The sequence below is a fragment of the Hyperolius riggenbachi genome, chromosome 3, assembly GCF_040937935.1.
Source record: "Hyperolius riggenbachi isolate aHypRig1 chromosome 3, aHypRig1.pri, whole genome shotgun sequence".
NCBI lineage: Eukaryota > Metazoa > Chordata > Amphibia > Anura > Hyperoliidae > Hyperolius > Hyperolius riggenbachi.
Genome location: NC_090648.1, coordinates 316,131,863 through 316,152,168, shown reverse-complemented (window position 1 = coordinate 316,152,168; position 20,306 = coordinate 316,131,863). Strand labels below are relative to the sequence as shown.

The window sequence follows — 20,306 nt, the reverse complement described above, 5'->3', positions numbered from 1 at the left end:
TTTATTGATTGGCTGGGGGTCTGACTACCTGTGGAGGATTGTAGACATTGGGGCAGTGCAGTCAGTAGTGGAGTGGTCAGAAGGATCCAGGATCTCCAACTGGAGGGTGGGGTGATGTGTGTTAAACTGGGACTCTTCTCACCAATGTATTTTAGTCCACATTTTTAATACTGGCATGTCACCTGACCTACATTGCGTACAGTTCCAGCTATGCCTATATTAAACTAGTTACAGTGTACTGTATGCTGGTATCTGTATATAACACAAAAAAAGTGCCTCTTCTACCTTTCAGCCCTGAAATGTTTCCTCCTCTTTTGCTGTAACTCCTTATCATCCTCATGCAGATTTTATCAGTGAATAAAGTCAGTAACATGTTGCTATTTTATATTAGAGCTCAAATCAGAGAGTCAAGTATATACTGCATTATTAGTGGAGATCCCATTTAAAGCCATTTTAACCATGCTTATATAAGAGTACACTGACACTTTAAAGATCGCTGTGCAGAGGCTTACATAGGAACTGGGGAAAGGTAATCTTCCATCTACTCATATCGACATTACATGTAAAGTGCATTTGGTATATTTAAAGCAGAGCTATACAGAGCAACATCTATTAAACTGCAAAGAAAGTGTAAATAAATAGACAAGGCACTGTGGCTAAGTGGCTAGCATTCTCTCCTTGTACTACTAAAGTTGCAGGTCCTGCCAGTGACACTATGTGCATAGAGGTAGTATGTCCTCCCCATTTGTGTGTGGGCTTTCTCTGGGCACCCCAGTTTCCTCCATAATCCTAAAAACATACTGTTAAGTGGTTTTCCATCATACTAGGACTATGGTAGGCATTAGACACTTAGTTCCTCTGAGGGACAGTTAGTGACATGACTTGATCAGTGTACGGTGTCGCAGAAAATATCAGCACTATATAAAATGTATAATAACATAATAGAAATGCATCTCGGCAAACACATGCGATTGCAAGCTAAACACATGCATTAAAACGAGACACAGAATTTAACAGTTCTGCCCTGATTAAGATGGCATTTTACAAGAATAATAAGTTATAGTAAGGGGATAGCAATCTATAGTGGTAACAGACAGTATGTGTCTTGTCACATTATGGAAGGCAAGCAGTGCCAGCACTGTCATTACAGTAAATATAGGAGGCCAGATCTCTGCTTCCCTGAAGAGGAGAGCTCTGCACAGCAACACAAAATGCAGCTATAAAAAGAACACATTACATTATGCCAATCAATACAGCATTTATTTCACAAGGAAGCCCATGCAAATGGAGAAAGGATGTGGGGATAAAATAACAGGAAAAAGACTGATTCTGTAACAGATCATTCCAATCATGAGAACGCTGAGCACCCAGCAACCGACAACATGGATTTCATTTTTACATACCTCTTCACCTGCCCTTTGCCCAAACAGCATGGAACACTCCATTCAAAGATATCTGTATTCAGTGTATAGCAAGAAGGTGCAATGAATGACATGAATGCTTGATCTAGCCCTGCTGAAGCCTGCTGTATATTTTATAGCCTACAATGTCTAATCCAGGCTACAGGCAGAAGGGAGAATGCAGCATCTGGGAGAAAAGCATGGCTCTGTGAAATAAATGCTGAGTGTGCTGCCCATCGGTGTTCTAGCATGCATTATGGCAGGCAATCACCTTTCCTGTTCAGAGTGCTGCACAGTGTGTTGCAGACATGATTCTGACCATCATCAGCAGTGATAGGCTGAAAAGAATCCATTCCAGCTCTAGCAGTCACACAGCCAGTGCAGAAATATCTTCTCTCCATTGTGTGTGCATGTCTCTGCAATGCACTGTGCTGCAGACCCACATCACACTACAGGCAGGATAACCCTTTCACTGCCTATAGCATTACATAGGCAAGCATGGAAGAACAGCTACATATAGAAAAGCTTCATAGGTAGAACACCCAAAATGCTTAAGAAAATCTAGTCATCTGAAAATAGCTAAATGGTTTGTGAAAAAATACAATAATGAAAGGATGGCTAATGTGATCAAATAAACCTACCGGCAGCTCTCCAGAGAAGCTTTAATTTCCTACCCCTGGCGATTCTTAGAGATTTGGGAAACCAGAAGAAGAGACTGGCTATCCTCCGGATTGTTTTGCCAAGCTCATGCCGGACAGCCATGACTGGTCATCGCTATGGGCGCACAATGCTGGTGTCAAAGATCAGCTGAACATGTACACAACTGGAGCAAGTGCACCCCTGCACAGTGACATGTTTTCTGGGAGCAGTGTCTCGGTCAGCATGTCTCAAGACCACCTGTTGCCCGACATCCTCATCTCTATCTCTGCCAGTCAGCTGGTTCCTCCCAGACCTCCCCTCTTTTGTAGCAGTGAGATGTATTAATAGAGCACCAAAGAACCGCAGACAGGCTTCTGTAATCCTAGTCTGGGATCATTGGCTCTCATGTCACATAAAAAGAACACGCATAAAAATGCACTATGCCACTTACTATTGGGTTTCCCAATCCTATATAGCAGTAAAAACAATAAGCAAATACTAATGAATACCTATTGTTTTAAAAAGACCAGTAACATTAAAAAATATTCACCTGACAGAATTGTGACTACAGAACATCTGCCTAACAGCTGATGGATGGCATTGCTTAATGCATGTGGTCTCATGTACTTGCTAAGGACTTGTAATTCCAGTCAACCAGTTTTTGCGATTCACACAGCCTTGCAGCACTGCTTAGAATTTACAGCAAGTGATTGAATGCTGAACTAGGAAATGGTCATCTCCTGTCAGTGGTGTCTAAACAGGTATAGTTCACAACATAGGGACCATTCCTATTTTGAAACTTAAAGAGAAACTGTAACCAAGAATTTAACTTCATCCCAATCAGTAGCGGATACCCCCTTTCCCATGAGAAATCTTTTCCTTTTCACAAACAGATCAATCGGGGTGCTCTGTATGGCTGATATTGAGGTGATCCCCCCCCCCCCCCCCCCGCACACACACAGTGTGATGTCAGGACCATGGTTCTGATATCACACTGTGGGAGCCTTGTTGCATTGTGGGAAATAACAGCTGTTCACAGTTGTTTCCAACTGCCAAAAAGAGCAAGCAGCACCTGCTTCCACTGACATCACCTGCCAGCAGTAAAAATGTCCCCATGTGATAAATGTCAGAATGTAAATCTGGGAGAGGAAAGATTTTACAATGGGAAAACACTGACTAAATCATTTATACATAATTATTGTAAAAATGAAGCACTTTTTTATTACATTATTTTCACTGGAGTTCCTCTTTAACTCCATTGTCCAGACATGAATGTGAGTTCATATTAATTTCCGAGTTTTATTACAAGGGATCTAATCAGTGGATCTTTTTAACCCTCAAGAAGCAACAAAGTAGTCAAAATAAGTTTTCACAGATTCATTTAAAGCAAACCTGAAGTGAGGAGAGCAAGAACAAATCCCTCCCACATCTGCAGTCCTGTCTGGCCATGGAAAACCCGTGACACCTAACTTGTCCCCATTTTCAGCAAAACTTCAGACTAAGATGTAAATGGTGCATGCAGCAAGCAATGTGCAGTGCTCACAAGCTGCAAGTGAAGTGAAGCCTACAGAGATGTGCACAGACCCCCTGAGGCTAAATACACACCTTGCCTACAAATCAAATGCAAAATTATGTGCTGAACACTATTCTATTCTCTATTTTGTAGAATAGTGTTCAGCAGCACATAATGAGCGCCGCCCATTGCTTGCTGTCTTTTGAACAAATGTGTATACCATTCATGGTTAGCTGCACCAGGTAAGGATTAGGTTTTTAATTTTAGATTAGCTATGGTTCACTGTTGGCATATGCTTCACTATTAGACTAGTTTTTGTAGGTTTTAACTTTTGATTAATTGTTTCACTGTTTGAACATGTTTCACTGTTGGATATGCTTCACTGTTAGACTAGTGGGCAGGTCTCTCCCGTGGGGACCCGTCATCGTCGTGGGAGAGTCTATTAGGGATAATTTGTGCACAACTTATGCTGAAGCTAACACCCTCCTTTTACTGTACCTGTTTTGAATGCAAGGTGTGTAATCTGCCCGTTATTCAAGCTCTGCATACTTGTGCAGGTAGTCAATTCAGGTGCAGTATATCTGTTTGGAAGCGCTGCCAGTTCCTTCTGCTGTACAAAAAACTTAAATGGTGCGTGCCCATCCACCTCGCTAAGCAGCTCCTATTAGATCCTGTTACAATCCTCCAACAAGGCATAACATTTGAAATCGGCGCTGGGAGACTTGGGCGCAGGATACAGCCGTTATATGGCTGATCCTGCTGCTGCACAAGTCCTGGCCGTGCTAAATACTATTCCCCCTCCAGGCTGCCATGGATGGTGGGGAATGATATAATTTGGCTTCCAGCTATTGCTGGAGGCCGAATTATTGTGTTTTAAAAGCAACTTCAGCTCCGTCTTCTGACAGCGCCGACGTTACTCACTGAGCGCCGCTATAGATGTAATTCCTATTATAGTCTATGGTGTCGCCGGCTGCGCCCAAATCTTGCTGCGCTGAAAAGCACTGCTCCGCCAACAAGATCCATCACAGCCAATGTAAATTATTCCAGTGGCTCTAAAGTTAGATTTTAGATCTATATTGATATGGCAAGCCATGCCTAGGCCAGCTGACACTTATTAAATAAATATAATCACACACATCATACAATTTTTCAAGTATCTTTCCAATTCAAAAATTGCAATCAATTTTTCTGACTGATTGTAACATTTCAAAAATCTGACCAATCTTTCTCTTCTTGTTGTGTATGTGTATAGTTTTTATTTTCTTTTTTTCCCCTTATGTTCTTTGTAATCTGACTCTTTTGTCAATGTAAATTTCTAAATGTCTTGAAAAACTTTAATAAAAAGATAATATATCAAAACAAAACTGGCCAATGAAGCACACACGTGTTCAATTCTTCATCAATTATGAAAAAAATAATTGAAAACATGCTTGGGTCTGTACATCAAGAAATTGTCAATCTACCCTACACCATTACATTTTCATATAAATTGATCAGAAAAATCCAATACTCCCAATCTTTTATCGAATAAAAACGATTTCTCGAACAAATGAAAAAAACAACTAATTTTCCTGTACAACCGATCGTTTTATCGAATTGGCGTAAAAGTGGATCATTTTATTGTATGGTGTTGCCACTTTAACCACTTGCCGACCGCACGCTTATACCGTGCGTCGGCAAAGTGGCAGCTGCAGGACCAGCGACGCAGTACTGCGTCGCCAGCTGCAGGCTGATTAATCAGGAAGCAGCCGCTCGCGCGAGCGGCTGCTTCCTGTCAATTCACGGCGGGGGGCTCCGTGAATAGCCTGCGGGCCGCCAATGGCGGCTCGCAGGCTAAATGTAAACAAGCGGAAATAATCCGCTTTGTTTACATTGTACGGCGCCGTAAGGCAGATCGGCGATCCCCGGCCAATCAGCGGCCGGGGATCGCTGCCATGTGACAGAGGACGTCCTGTCACTGGCTGCACAGGACGGATAGCGTCCTGTGCAGCCCGGATCACTGGGGGGACAGGTAGGAGAGGGAGGGGGAGGGAATGTCGCCGCGGAGGGGGGCTTTGAGGTGCCCCCCCCGCAACATGCCACCAGCAGGAGCGATCAGACCCCCCCAGCACATCATCCCCATAGGGGGGAAAAAGGGGGGGCGATCTGATCGCTCTGCGTGCACCCTGATCTGTGCTGGGGGCTGCAGAGCCCACCCAGCACAGATCCCATCAAACAGCGCTGGTCCTTAAGGGGGGGGTAAAGGGTGGGTCCTCAAGTGGTTAAAGGGAACCAAAGGTGAGAGGAATATGGAGGCTGTCATATTTACAGGTATTTCCTTTTAAACAATGCCAGTTGCCTGGCAGCCCTGTTGAACTTCTGTCATAAGCAGATTCGGAGTCAAAACCCTGGAACAAGCATATGGCTAATCCAGGAGAACCTGAGTAGGCTGAGTCAGAGTACCTGATCTGCTGCATGCTTGTTCAGGGTCTATGGCCAAATGTATTAGAGGCAACTGGTATTGTTTAAAAGGAAATAAATATGGCAGCCTCTATTTCCCTCTCACCTCAGGTTCCATTTAAGGGTTTGTATACTGCTGTGGTCTGTAAAGTGTACTGGTTACAAAGTAAGAAACTGACATGTAAGAATACCTTGCATTACCAGCAGCACAGGGAGACTCAGGAGACCAAGTGACAGTTTTAGCACATCTCTGTCTCATAACTAAACCCAGGCAGCAAAGAAGAAAGAGTCCCTTTTAACTTTGCCTGTCTACCCTTAGGCAACTGGAAGTTTGTTTCTATTTAAACTTTCAAAAGCTATAATTTGCCTGTAAAACTGCTGTCAAGTGATGGGAAGTATTTTGGGATTTAGACAATGCTTGATCACAGGTTAGACTGTAGTTGTAGCAGAAAATTCACATTCAGGAAGCCAGAGGGTAAATGTACTGATGGGAAACTGTATCCATCACCTCGGAGACTTTGTAAATAAGCTGGATCATATCTTGTAAACAGGTCAAACATGTTCAGTACGTAACTTCTCCTGGATACACGCCATTGAAATCTATGCCCTGGTTGCAGCCTATTATCTCTGCCAGGGCGTAGATTTTAATATCCCAGCTCCACGCAATCCTGCCATGATCGCACTTCCTACGTACACCAGTCTGGAGCCAATTCAACTGGCTCCTGACCCTGAGATCACTGTGAACCAATCACAATGATCACTAAGAGAAAAAAAAACAAAAAGGCTCTGGTCCAGAAAATGTCAACGCAGATCTGAATTAATATGTGGCATAAGCTAAACATGTGTACATCTAGCACCAAGCCTACTTAGACTTTGTCAGTGTTCCTTTAGTTTATTTTATTTCAAACTATTTTATTTTTTAAAAAAAATATTTTCATTGCAAGAGTTAAACCAGTGTTTCTTTTTTCAGTCAGAGCAGTTGAACTGCAGAATTAGCTCTAATGAAAACTACATAGAGACCATAGAACTTCTGTGTAGGGATGATCATCGAGATGCAAATGTTTCCAAGTTCATGTAGAATCATGCAGACAAGGCAAAAACTCCAGACCTTGGGTGATGAACCAGAAAATTTCCGGTCAGCCGGTGCCCAGTGTCCGATAGGTACACCACTCCTGCCAATCAAATGGCCAAACAACAAAGAAGGGGGCGGCACTCAGCAGGCTGTGACAGCAACAAGTTGTATTGAAGCTTAGTGAATACATTACATGTTTTGGGCGGAGCCCTTTCTGTTTTGTAGGATTATGTACATTTTTATGCAAATATATGCAGCTTGAACATGGACCGATCAAGTCCCAACCAAGTTTAATTTCATTGGTCCATTTTCAAGCTGCATATATTTGCATAAAAAATTACATAATTCTGCATGAACTCAGAAATATTTGCATCTCATTGATCATCCCTACTTCTGTGTGGCTTTGATCTGTAACTCTGGATTATCTTTAACTCTGGATAATCTGTATATCTGGGTGTTTCAAGTCCTACCCCGCAGAGCCATATTAATCCATGCCATGCACGGATGAGGATCAACCAATCTAAAACAGTCTGTATGCAAACTGGATTATTGTGGCTCTGGAATGTTAACAAGCTGACACATCATTGCATTCCAGTGATTCTGGAGGTCTGTTTAGCTTTCGGGGAACAACAAAAGAGATTATTTGCATATTTAGCAGTGATGCACTATGGGAGACGTATGCTCACTCCCACCTGAATAATCTCGAATACCTTCTATTTTAAGAAAGCAAACTTCTGTTTCTCATAGAATTTTAGTAAATGGCTTTTTGGTCTCTTTCAGCCCCTTACACACTCCTAGGAGTTCCGATTCACCAGGAGCTTCCTGGGCAATCTGTAAGTCTATAGAGTGTATTCTATAAAGGAGAATGCAGAGGTTTGTAACCAAACTCATCTAGGACCTAGTAAAGACCGTTCTCATTCATAAAGAACAGTGAAAAAGGTTAGCATTATAGAAAAAAAAAAGTAACCACATCATGCTTGAAACTGTAGATTTGCCCAGCCCTTCTGAGTGACCTTAGTGATCCTCAGGCTTTAGAGAAAGAAATCCCCATCTTCTAAGTATACAAGAGTGAGTGTGCCATGCAGAAATGCAGCAGAACAGGCCTAACTTGTAGCCAGGAACAGATCACTATCTGTCGCATGCTCCTGAAATCTTCACAGAAATGTAACCTGTCATTTCCTACATATTTCACGTTCCAAAGTGTAGCACCACACTGATGTACATAACATTATTAACATAAGGCACGTGCTTGCACTAATTGCCTTTGTAATACTAAATTAGACACTTAGAAAAACAGATTTGACATTTCCTAGTTCAGCATTTCTCAACATTACTACAGTATACATCCCTTAAAGAGAACCCGAGGTGGGTTTGAAGAATATTATCTGCATACAGGGGCTGGATTGCCTATACAGCCCAGCCTCTGTTGCTATCCCAAACCCCCCTAAGGTCCCCCTGCACTCTGCAATCCCTCATAAATCACAGCCACGCTGCTGACAAACAGCTTGTCAGAGCTGGCTGTGTTTATTTCTATAGTGTCAGTCTTCTGCTCTCCCCGCCTCCTGCAGAACTCCAGTCCCCGCCTGCATCCCTTCCCTCCCTGCTGATTGGAGGGAAGGGACAGGGGCAGGGACCGGAGCTATGCAGGAGGCGGGGAGCAGCTGAGACTGACACTACAGATGTAAACACAGTCTCACAGCATGGCTGTGATTTATGAGGGATTGCAGAGTGCAGGGGGACCTTAGTGGGGTTTGGGATAGCAACAGAGGCTGGGCTGTATAGGCAGATCCAGCCTCTGTATGCAGATAACATTATTTAAACACACCTCGGGTTCTCTTTAAGAAAACCTGAGCTGAAGATAAACTTATGAGATAATTGTATGCATGGTAGAAATGATAAACAAAAAAAACTTTCCTAGTCTCATATTTTTACTTTTCATTTAAGGGGTTACATTTAAGTGTAAAGTGTATACCTCAGTCATGTCAGTGAAAAGAAACTAATAATGTTGCCTATTAAAAAGAGCGCTCTATTCACATAAACGAAAATTTTTCCTCTATTGGCACCAACTATATAAAAAGGGCACCGTGTAAATACAAAACAACTATGTTGCTTGTTCACTTTACCTTTCATCTCCATAGAAACTTTATAAATTACAATAACCTATTATTTAACAAATACTAAATTTCTAAAACTAGCAATTATGTAAATCACTTCCTGACATCAGTCAGAAGTGATTGCTTTGCCCCCGGGAATGAATAAATACAATGTATTTATTCATTAAAGTGCTGGGGAAATCGCTATACAAAGCGCTTTTTCAAGCGCTTTGCGATTTCCCTATACCTTCTATTCAGGGCAAATCACCCTGAAAATGGTACATGCAACGCTTTTGTCAGCGGCAAGCAAACGGAATGCCCCAATGAGAACTATCTCATTGGGAAGCATAGTGTAAGTGCTTTTAGGACGATTTGTACAAATCGCCTGCGCTTAAGAAAATCCAAAAGTGCCTATAGTGTGAATGAGCGTGTGCGTGTGTGTGCGTGTGCGTGTGTGGTGTGTGTGTGTGTGTGTGTACACTTATACAAACAGGGGATTAAGGTTAGTGGGGATGGAGATTGTTTTTAAAAGGTTAGGCACCACCAGGGCGAGCCAAGATTAGGCACAACCTTGTAGGTTTGTGGTTAAGTACAACCGGGGCGGGGGGGGGATGAGGGAGCGGGTTGCAAGGTTAGACACATCCGGGGGGATTAGTTAGGCACGACCAGGGAACCAGGGAGTTTAAGTTTAGGCACAAACAGAGGAGGGTAAAAGGTAGGCACAACCAGGAGATGTAGTTAGGGTTAGAAACAGTTAGGAACCCCTGGGTGGGTTAAGGTTAGGCACCACCAGGGGAGGTTCTGTGTGAGGGTAGGGAGAGGTTAGTAAAATTTCGTACATATTGCTATATGAATGAAGTAGTACAATATCAGTAAACTAGCGTAGTATGGATGTAGAGGCGTCAAAAGGATAAAAGTATCTAAAAAGTTTAAAACATGAGGAGGCTGTGGTGGGCTTACCTCTTCCAAGCAGACACAAATATTGCCAATGTGTTTGTCAAATAGAATAAGTTCATTTACATAGTCACAGAGGTGCCTGGCTCTTCTACTGACCACATATGCTATTACTCCGTTGTTATTGCCTGATGAAGTGAGATCAAACCTGCCAAATGCGTTGCATTGTCCCCTGGAGTATGTAAATAAACTTGTTCCATTTGATAAATACATTGGCAATTTTTGTGTCTGCTTGGAGGAGGCAAGTATACATACTACGCTATATCAAGTCCACCCGTGGTGGAAAGGTGTTACCCTTTTTTTCCCTCATCTACGGAAAGCGACTTCTTAATACTGAGTGGGGTCAGGTCTAAGCTCCCCATCTGCCTATACAGTGGTTGCCTTTGAGGTAACCATGTTTTGTGAGTATAGCTTATCACTCCAGTGTTCTCCCCAGGCTCTTTTAGCCGGGTGCTCCACCCGGCTAGATTTGGTGACCACCCGGCTGTCATCGGCTCACCTCTTTACCTCCTCCTATGCTGTAAGCAGAGTTGCCCTGCATTTTCATCTCGACCCACCCGGCTACTTTTTCATGCCACCCGGCTACTATTTCATGCCACCCGGCTGGAAAAAATGTCTGGGGAGAACACTGCACTCTATTACTCATACTTCATTTCAACTACCTGAACGTACTACACTATATTTGGCTCTCTGTGTCTCTACTCAATATCAGTAAATTAACCAATATTTTATCACTTTTCATGGTGCCCATTTTACTAGATGTAAAAATAGGGGTTACAGTGGGGAATAGTAGAATATCAGTGTTGTAAACTATATTTTACGGCATATCCTGGCACCCATTTTAATAAACTATAAGTTTAATACAGTTTATATTTGGCTCTCTTTAACAGGAGCCATTATTATATGCACGCTGTCAGTGTGGTGTAAAATCTGCATCATTCAGGTATAACAACAGAAGAGTAATCAAGTTTGGGAACTTTCATAAAAAATCTGTTCATAGTATTCTCAGTCTGCTAGCTCTTATACTAGATAGAACAGACAGCACAATCAATATAGTCTACTTAAAGAGAACCAGAGATGAAGCACCCTCATGTATTTTATTACATTTATCAGTGGGAACATGACAGTAAACACCTACCCTGCTTTTAGTTTCATTGTTATCTGCTTAATTAGTCTATTAGCAACTGTGATAAGAATCCACCGACTATTCAGTCGAGGTTTGACCTGGAATCATTATAGCTGAGTCACTCTTCTGTGAAGTCCTTTCAAGCCCAAGCCTTCCCCCTCCTGGCTTAGATCTTCTGCTTTGCATACTGAGAGCTGTGATGACATGGGAGGGGGCTGCTCCTGAGAGAGAAGCTCTGTGGCTGTAATATGATCCCTGTGTGCTCTGTGTGCACTAGATTCTCATAGGAATGAAAATGCAGTTATTATCAGTGACACTTCCTACAGGCAGATCATACCAATATGAAAGCACATAGATGAAAGGCTGCATTTAGCCTAGATAGCAGCCTAGTCTCTTATAGCCTAGACAGCACATCCAGAACACCTCATAACCTGGAAGCAGAAGTGATATGAGCCGGCGGCCATATTTGATGTTTCCTGGAGCAATAATGGATAAAAAACACTAAAAAAGGCACACCAGAGCGGCAAAATTATCAGGTAGAGCATTTATTCTTTACAAGCTATCAACTGATATGTTTATTTTGTGTGAAACGTTCATCTCTGGTTCCCTTTAAGGCTATTTTATTAACCATTTTTCTATTAAACATTTGCACAGAGAAGAGAGAAAAATGGGTTGTAATCATATAGCAGGAGGAACACATTTATCACACACCTGGTTATAGGGATCTTGGGCATCCGGAGATGATTGTGTAATGATCTATAGGATCAGCACTGGACAGCTCCTAAAATATCAATACTTTGCACTGACCATATGCTTACTTTAAAGGGGAACTGAAGAGAGAGGTATATGGAGGCTGTCATGTTTATTTCCTTTTAATCAATACCAGTTGCCTGGCAGCCCTGCTGGTCTATTTCTCTGCAGTAGTATCTGATTAAAACCAGAAACAAGCATGCAGCTAGTCTTGTCAGATCAGACTTATAAGTCTGAACCACTTAAACACCTGATCTGCTGCATGCTTGTTGAGGGGCTATGGCTAATAGTATTAGAGGCAGAGGATCAGCAGGGCTGCCAGGCAACTGGTATTGTCTAAAAGGAAATAAACATGACAGCCTCCATATACCTCTCTCTTCAGTTCCCCTTTAAGTGGACCTCCACTGTAAATTCCAAAGTGGAAAAGAGCCAGAATGACACGTACTAAAACGGTTCCCACTTTTCTTTTACTCAATGCAGCAAATGCCAACTTCATTGTTAAGCAGCAGAGAAGTATGGTAGCAGCTTTGGAAATGAACATATCATGACTGGCACTGCACTACTTCTCTCTTCACCTCCACTCTCTGCGATAGGCTGGCTCAATCGCACAGGTAGAAGCAAATGTGCACAATCATACTGAGCTTGTGTAAGTATGGTCTGTGCATGCTGAGCAGGACAAATACGCTCGTGTATGGCTTCTTCCCTCTGTGCAGGAGCACTTTATTATGCTGGGCATGCTCGGACCATACTCACATGTCCAGTATGGAAGCACTCCTACACAGCGAGGACAGCGGCCAGAAGAAGGAGAGTGTCCTGGGCAGCAATGGTGGACACAGATGATCTGGGAAGCCTCTAGACCAGCCAGAGGCTTCCAACATTTAGGTAACTATTCAAATGTTACCCCATTCCTTGTCACCGGTTAGCTTTAAGTTTTGTATACACGTGTGAGGACAACCGCCCACAGGGAATGGGAGCAGATCCAACAGCTGACAGTTTGGGGCCAGGTTATGTCATTAGGTGGGAGAGCAAAGCGACAACATTTGATGCATAAAGAAGCAGGAGGGGGTAAGGACCAGAACAATGGCCCTCCAGATCTCTGTCCAACACATTGGAGCCGCCGTACATATGCTAGATTCTCAGCAGATGCGGCCTAACCAGCTGCCTCGACCGAGAACCACCTTGCGTGTGTACGAAGCCCAAGTTTGGAATGGTTAGCGTATGAATGGAAAGGGGAGCGACCGCTAATGCTCGACTAATGATTGCTTAGCATTCATAACATTTGCCATTTTGACAAACAGACGAACAGTAATAAAATATTGCTGAGGTTACCAATTTTCAGTGAGAGAAAATGACAAAGACTCTGCTTGTTACTTGCAAACTGCTAAACCTGTACTGAGGAAAGAGTTAAAGGATACCACAACTGACATGTGGCATAATGAGATAGACATGGGTATGTACAGTGCCTAGCACACAAATAACTATGCTGTGTTCCTTTTTTTCTTTCTCTGCCTGAAAGAGGTAAATATCAGGTATGTAAGTGGCTGACTCAGTCCTGACTCAGACAGGAAGTGACTACAGTGTGACCTTCACTGATAAGAAATTCCAACTATAAAACACTTTCCTAGAAGAAAATGGCTTCTGAGAGCAAGAAATAGATAAAAAAGGGGGAAATTCTTATCAGTGAGGGTCACACTGTAGTCACTTCCTGTCTGAGTCAGGACTGAGTCAGCCACTTACATACCTGATATTTACCTCTTTCAGGCAGAGAAAGAAAAAAAGGAACACAGCATAGTTATTTGTGTGCTAGGCACTGTACATACCCATGTCTATCTCATTATGCCACATGTCAGTTGTGGTATCCTTTAAATAAATGTATCACAAATATTACAATAATGAAAGGGGTACTGTATATACTAAACAAATACAGCATCAAAATAGGTTACAAAAGTTCTGCATTCAGTTTTGTGTGTCTTTTACGAGTGTGTGTGTAGCAATGTATTAGGTGTGTGAGACTGTTGAGTCTTATCCAGACCTAGCAAAATGTGCACCTGAACTTCAGTGGTTACATTAAACTTACATATGTTGCCTTCCAATTTCATATATGCCCTTCAAATTAGAAATATATAGGAATGGAGAACATAGAGGTATGCAGCATAAAGGACATGAATCAGTTTGCTTGAAACTCACTGAAAGTGGTATATGCTAATTAGAAGTATATTGTGAGGGATTAGGTACAAGTGGAGACCTTATGCAGAACCACAGACCAGCTCAGAGGCTCGACTTCACAAAACTTTCACCTAAACTCAGGAACTCTTTTACAAACCCACACCTAAACTCACACACAGGGAGAATCCCCCACATGGCTTTGTTGGCACAGGAAAAGTACCTTTTCAGGAAAAATGTATTATTTTTCACTGATGGCACTGCCTGACATTTTTACCCCGCTTTTAAATCCTGTATAAACAAACTCCGTTCCGGAGAGCTGCAGGGTTAGAGATAGCCCTTTATTGCTTGCAGTAGCTGTCATTTCATCCGCAGAACCTCCATTTACATTCGGGAAAAAAAAAACAAGACGGTTGCCCCATGGTACAGAGACAGCAGATTCTGCAGCTCTGATTGGCAAGGTGAGAGTACCCTGTGCACAAGCAAAAATATATTCAGGTATGCCGACCATAGCAGAGATAAGATCTTCTGGAGAATAGTTTGGTTCATGTTTCCTGTAAAATCTCTGGAGGCAGTCTGGAGAGAAAACTAACAGTGCGTACAGGCCACTCTATATATTGTATTCCTGCTAGAAAGAGCAGCATTTTAAAAAGATTTCACATACCAGAACTTACAAATGATTAACTCACTTGGCTCCATACCCAAAAATGAAGGGGGGGAAGCTATTGTAACAGCTCAGCTAAACTGCCCTGCATTTTACTTCATGCTACTGTTACTGCTGTGTCCTTGGAGCAGTCAGCAGCAGTACAAGTCCAGACAATCAGACAATAGGGCTGGGATGATATATTCAGCCTTGTCATTGAACAGCACAATAATAAATATGGCCTATTCTGCCAGCATTGTGTCTACTGATAAAGAACCACAAATCAAGCAATGCAGCCAGCCTTCAACCAATGGCACAAAAACGATCAAAATATGAAACCCGTAACTCAGGGACCCATGAAACCTGCTGCACCCTGTTTCAATAACAACCTCTGTTTACAGACAACACAAGAGCCATGTGTTATGTATAAACTTCACATCATAAGCACATTAGTGAGGCATAATTCTGTGACCTGTATCCATGCTCCTAATTTTGCCTCTTTTAAAAGGACAGTCCCTATTCTGGAAACAATCTTGCACAGACCCCATTCTTTAATGAGGAGAAAAGGTTTCTTGTTGTTTTTTAATAGCTATACATATGCACAGAGGGAGATGCTGGTTATTTGGCAGTTGGAAACAGCTGTTACAATGCAACAAGGTTCACAGACAGGAAATGGTCAGGACCTAGGTCCTGACATCACTACTGATTGAGATGAAGTTCAATCCTTGATTACGGTTGCTCTTTAACTAATTAAGAACTAATTGAAATCTACGCCCTGTTTTGATGGATAACAAGCTGCCAGGGCCTAGATTTCAATACACCAACGCCTCGTGTTTTCGCCGCTTTTGTTGCTCCCGACGATCTCGCCGCCGTCTCCCCGCTGCAGGTCACTCGCTCTGGCGTCTCTATAACGGCAGAGGCCTGTGAGCAGGTCAGGAGCCGATTTAATTGGCTCCTGACTCTGTCTATCAAAGTAAGTAGCTCCCATTGGCTTACATTGATAGCCGGGGTCAGGAGTCAATAAAAGCAGCTCCTGACCGGCTCACAGGAACTCTGCCGTCCTAGAGATGGCAGAGTGGGTGGCTGAGGTTTCCAGCATTCAGTGTGGACGGCGATTTGTGGCTGGTAGGCGTGGCGATTCGTCTGTAATCGTCATTATTCCACCATTTCTTGTACCAGTGGTCTCTGGTCCTTAAGTGGTTAACTGTTCTTCACTTAGGTTTGTACAAATACAGGTCCACATAAACTAATGTGCTTATCTACTTCAACTGTTTATACTGCACTACAGTTTATACTTCACTAAATTACTGTACTGATGTTATGATAACAATAATGTTAGAAAGGAGCAGTGCATGAATATAACAGAGAGCTTTCCTTTTGCCTAAATATTAAAGTTTAAACCATAACACTAAATGTAGCCCTGACTCCTAACTTCTTTTGAACCAATAACTATTTCCACCCCCTTCTTTACTGCTATCTCTAATAACCTTAAAGGGAACCTGAACTGAGTAAAATTATCTAAGATAAACACATGATGTAGCTGCAAATAATTATTACATACTTACCTCGCTGTCAGTACCTCTCAGAGGCTCACCATTGTCTTCTTACAGTGATCCCATTCAGTTCTGACAATATTTTGTCAGAACTGAAATATACCAGTTGCTGTCAGCTATATATCAGCTGCTGTCAGTAACAACTAAATGTGCAAGGTAATGTCCATGTTTCCCTATGGCTCAAGTGGGTGATATTACAGTTTAACAGTGTGCTGACCAGGAAGCTGTAATGGGGTAATGGCCATTTTCAAAATGGAGGACAGAGAAATCCATTGATCACAATGGACAGACAGACCGCGGGAGAAAAGAAAGAGACTGATGAGTGGACTACACAGGAGGTATGACCTGTGTATGTTTATTTTGACTTTTAATTTTCAGTTCAGGTTCTCTTTAACTGTAGCGGAACACATAAAAAGAACCAATTCCCTGCATGATGTCTAACACCATCTCTCACCTTTCATATAACCCATCTCCCAGTCTCTTGTTAACACAACCCTAAATGATTCCTTTTCCATGATCTCCAACACTAACAGACTGACTCTACTACCCTCAAATTCCCCTACATTCCTAACCCTTAAAACATTTGATCCGTAGCAATTGACATCAGGACTGCTGATAACAGAAGTACAGGATGCCCAAAACAAGAGGCACTCAGATTATCAGCCCCAAGATTACCTGCTTGGCCTCTCTTTACCCTTTTTTTAGAGAGTTCAGGGCCGGTTTAAAGAGAACCAGAGAGGAAGCACCCTCATGTATTTTATTACATTTATCAGTGGGAACATGACAGTAAACACCTACCCTGCTTTTAGTTTCATTCCTATCTGCTTAATTAGTCTATTATCAGCTGTGATAAGAATCTTCGACTGGCTCAGTCTAGGTTTGACCTGGAATCATTATAGCTGAGTCACTCTTCTGTGGAGTCTTTTCAAGCCCAAGCCTGCCCCCTCCTGGCTCAGATTTCCTGCTTTGCATACTGAGAGCTGTGATGACATGGGAGGGGCTGCTCCTGCTGAGAGAGAATCTCTGAAACAGACAAGTGTGGCTGCAATATGATCTGTGTGCTCTGTGTGCACTCTGTCTGCATAGATAATGATGATGACTGCAGTTTCATTCCTATGAGAGACACTTCCTACAGGCAGCTGCACATCATACCAAAATGAAAGCACACAGATGAAAGGCTGCAGCAGCCTTTCTCATATAGCCTAGATAGCAGCATAGTCTCATATAGCCTAGACAGCACATCCAGAACAACTCATAACCCGGAAGCAGAAGGGATATGAGCCGGCGGCCATATTTGATTTTCCCTGGAGCAATAATGGATAAAAAAAAACACTAAAAAAGGCACACCAGAGCAGCGAAATTATCAGGTAGAGCATTTATTCTTTACAAGCTATCGACTGATATGTTTATTTTGTGTGAAACGTTCATCTCTGGTTCCCTTTAAGCAACAATGGGGCCCCAGGGCAAAATAAACCTAGGGGGCCCCCCAACAGATACCTCGGAACAAAAATCAGCATTAAAGCCAATGGTTACCAGTTCAAAAATAAAAAAAAGTCAGATACTCACCTAAGGAGAGGGAAGGCCCGGTCCTAATGAGCCTTCCCTCTCCTCTCCCGGTGCCCTCGGTGCTGCGCTGGCTCCCTCGTTCGCATCTGCCGCCGCAGGGACTTCGGAGGTCTTCGGGAGCACTCGGGCTTCCGAAGACGGGCAGCTCTATACTACGCATGTGCGAGTGCGTCATAGAGGGCGCTCGCGCATTCGTAGTATGGAGCGGCCCGTCTTCGGGAGCCCGAGTGCTCCCGAAGGCTTCCGAAACCTCCCTTCGGTGGCGGAAGTTGCAGTATTTGACCGAACTGGTCGAATACTGCTACGGGTGACCCTGCGCGGGACCGGGCACCGGGAGAGGAGAGGGAAGGCTCATTAGGACTGAGCCTTCCCTCTCCTTAGGTGAGTATCTGACTTTTTTATTTTTGAACTGGTAAACATTCACTTTAAGGGACCTTTTTTTGCAGCTGGTATAGTCCGGGTGTGAAGCCCCAGTCGGAGCTCCATATTCTGGCTATCCCAGCCTGCATGGGGGACAAGGGGTTAAAAAGTTTGAGGAGGGGGGACTCCACATAATTAAAAAAAAAAATAATTCCCACACTCTAAACATAAAAAAAAAAAAATTGGGAAAATAGGAAAAAATGCCAGGGATCTTCATACAGCCATATTGCGGATGTATAGCGATCCCTGGCCAAAGCGATGTGGCTGCGTATGGACCCCCTGGAAACCCCGTCAGGAAATACATTGCTCTTCCTTTTGATACATGTAAAATTACACTACCGTTTGCTACTAAAAGTGACATATACTGCATTTAAAAGTATACTTTTTTCCTTTGAAATTTTGAAAAATTGTTTTTTTCCTCTTATTCCCGATGATCTCCTTAACATATCCTGCAAATTTAGGGTTTCTAGCATTTAAGGTGGATTTGCTATTAACCGTTAAAGTCGGCGAGTTTTTAAATGTGTATTTTTTTTCCTTTGAAACTTTAAAATCGATTTTCTCAAAAACTATAAGGTCTTTTTGAAACAAATGTTTCCTCTTGTAGCCACTGGGGGCCCCTACAGGCTCTGGGGCCCTGTGGCAATTGCCTCCTTTGCCTCTATGGTAGCGCCGGCCCTGAGAGTTGGGAGATATGCGAATGCCCTACAAGCAATAAGGGAAAGCAATGAAGGAAAGTGAAAATGGATGTGCTATATTTGCACAAATTTTGGTTAGTGCTCCACTGTAATGGGTGCTGTAATATTGTGCTGACAGCACTGCTATATATGTACAGTTAGTAACCAGCTGTATTATGAGTCCCACAAGGGCACTTTGGCTGGGGTGGTTAATGAGGTATACTTTTAGATTTGGCATGGCTGGGTTTGGCTACGCTGCCCTCCCTCTTTTCCTGTCTCACCAATACAATGCTATTTTCATAAGTTGCTTCAAAGCCCCCCACCACTGATGAGAACATCCTTCTTCATACTGAATATGCACATTCCTCCTAGATCCAACACTGTTACCGATCTCTACCATTAATTCCCTCTTTAACAATTCATAACCTGAATTGATCCCTTTAAAATACCACCCACATCTAGCATTCTCACCAATAAAAATAATCTTCTCCTATACTATTGCAGACCCTTCTCATAGATATCTATCCTCAACCAGTACTAAAAACTTTCATTACCTTTGTTTCATATTCTATATCAGCACCCAAGCATCATTCTTCCATCCATAGCCTTCTCTGGTCAAGTGCAGCGCCACTGCCGGCATCAGCCCACTTCTGTACTGCTCATGACAGCACTGTAGTTGATTGCCTGCACATAAACCATTGCCTATAATAAACTGATCCAGTCTGAGACCATTTATCCAATGTGAAAAGTAAAAGATTGCAGTTTAAATTAACTGACTAATGATATGTCAAGAAGAAGAGGTTTTTCTCCCTGTATCTCAATTTACCATCAAGAATTTTACTCAAATGTTTCGTGTGAGGTCCAGAGCCTGCTGGTGAGCCAGCGATTCCTATTCTGGATCTCTCAGGTTAGTAGACTTTAGACTTTCTCATGAAACATATGTCTAGACTTCTTATCAGCTCGGCGGACAATGCAATAAATAGCACATGAGGCAAAAGCTTTTTTTACTGTAATTTCTCCACAGTAAACAAATGAATGGTGCTTGACTGTAAGGTAATGTACATTGCTTGTTTTTCCCAAGATATGCATTTCCACCCCCAGGCTCGAGTCACATAATGTTTTCTATGTGATCACATCAGATGAGAGTTTCTTCCAAAGATCTTTACATGTCTAATGAGAGGAGAATGTTTTCCACTGAACTTCACATCAAATACAATAAGGGATTAAAGGTTTGGTGGATTTTCGAAAGCTGTAATATTAAAGAAAAAAATTAACATTATAGTAAGTGCTCAGATATATGT

General features: G+C 42.6%; 1 protein-coding gene across 2 annotated transcripts in view; it reads right to left on the bottom strand.

The window, feature by feature from the left end:
- RASSF3 (Ras association domain family member 3) overlaps positions 1-20,306 on the bottom strand; it is a 218,750-nt gene that overhangs the window by 182,262 nt on the left and 16,182 nt on the right. The window contains exon 1 of one of the 2 annotated variants that reach the window (XM_068276745.1): positions 2,042-2,177. The exons of the other annotated variant lie outside the window; for it this stretch is intronic. Coding sequence (XP_068132846.1) covers positions 2,042-2,162 — 121 coding nt within the window. The 5' untranslated portion in view covers positions 2,163-2,177. Of the gene's footprint in view, positions 1-2,041; positions 2,178-20,306 lie in introns of those variants that run through there. 2 annotated transcript variants of the gene reach the window in all.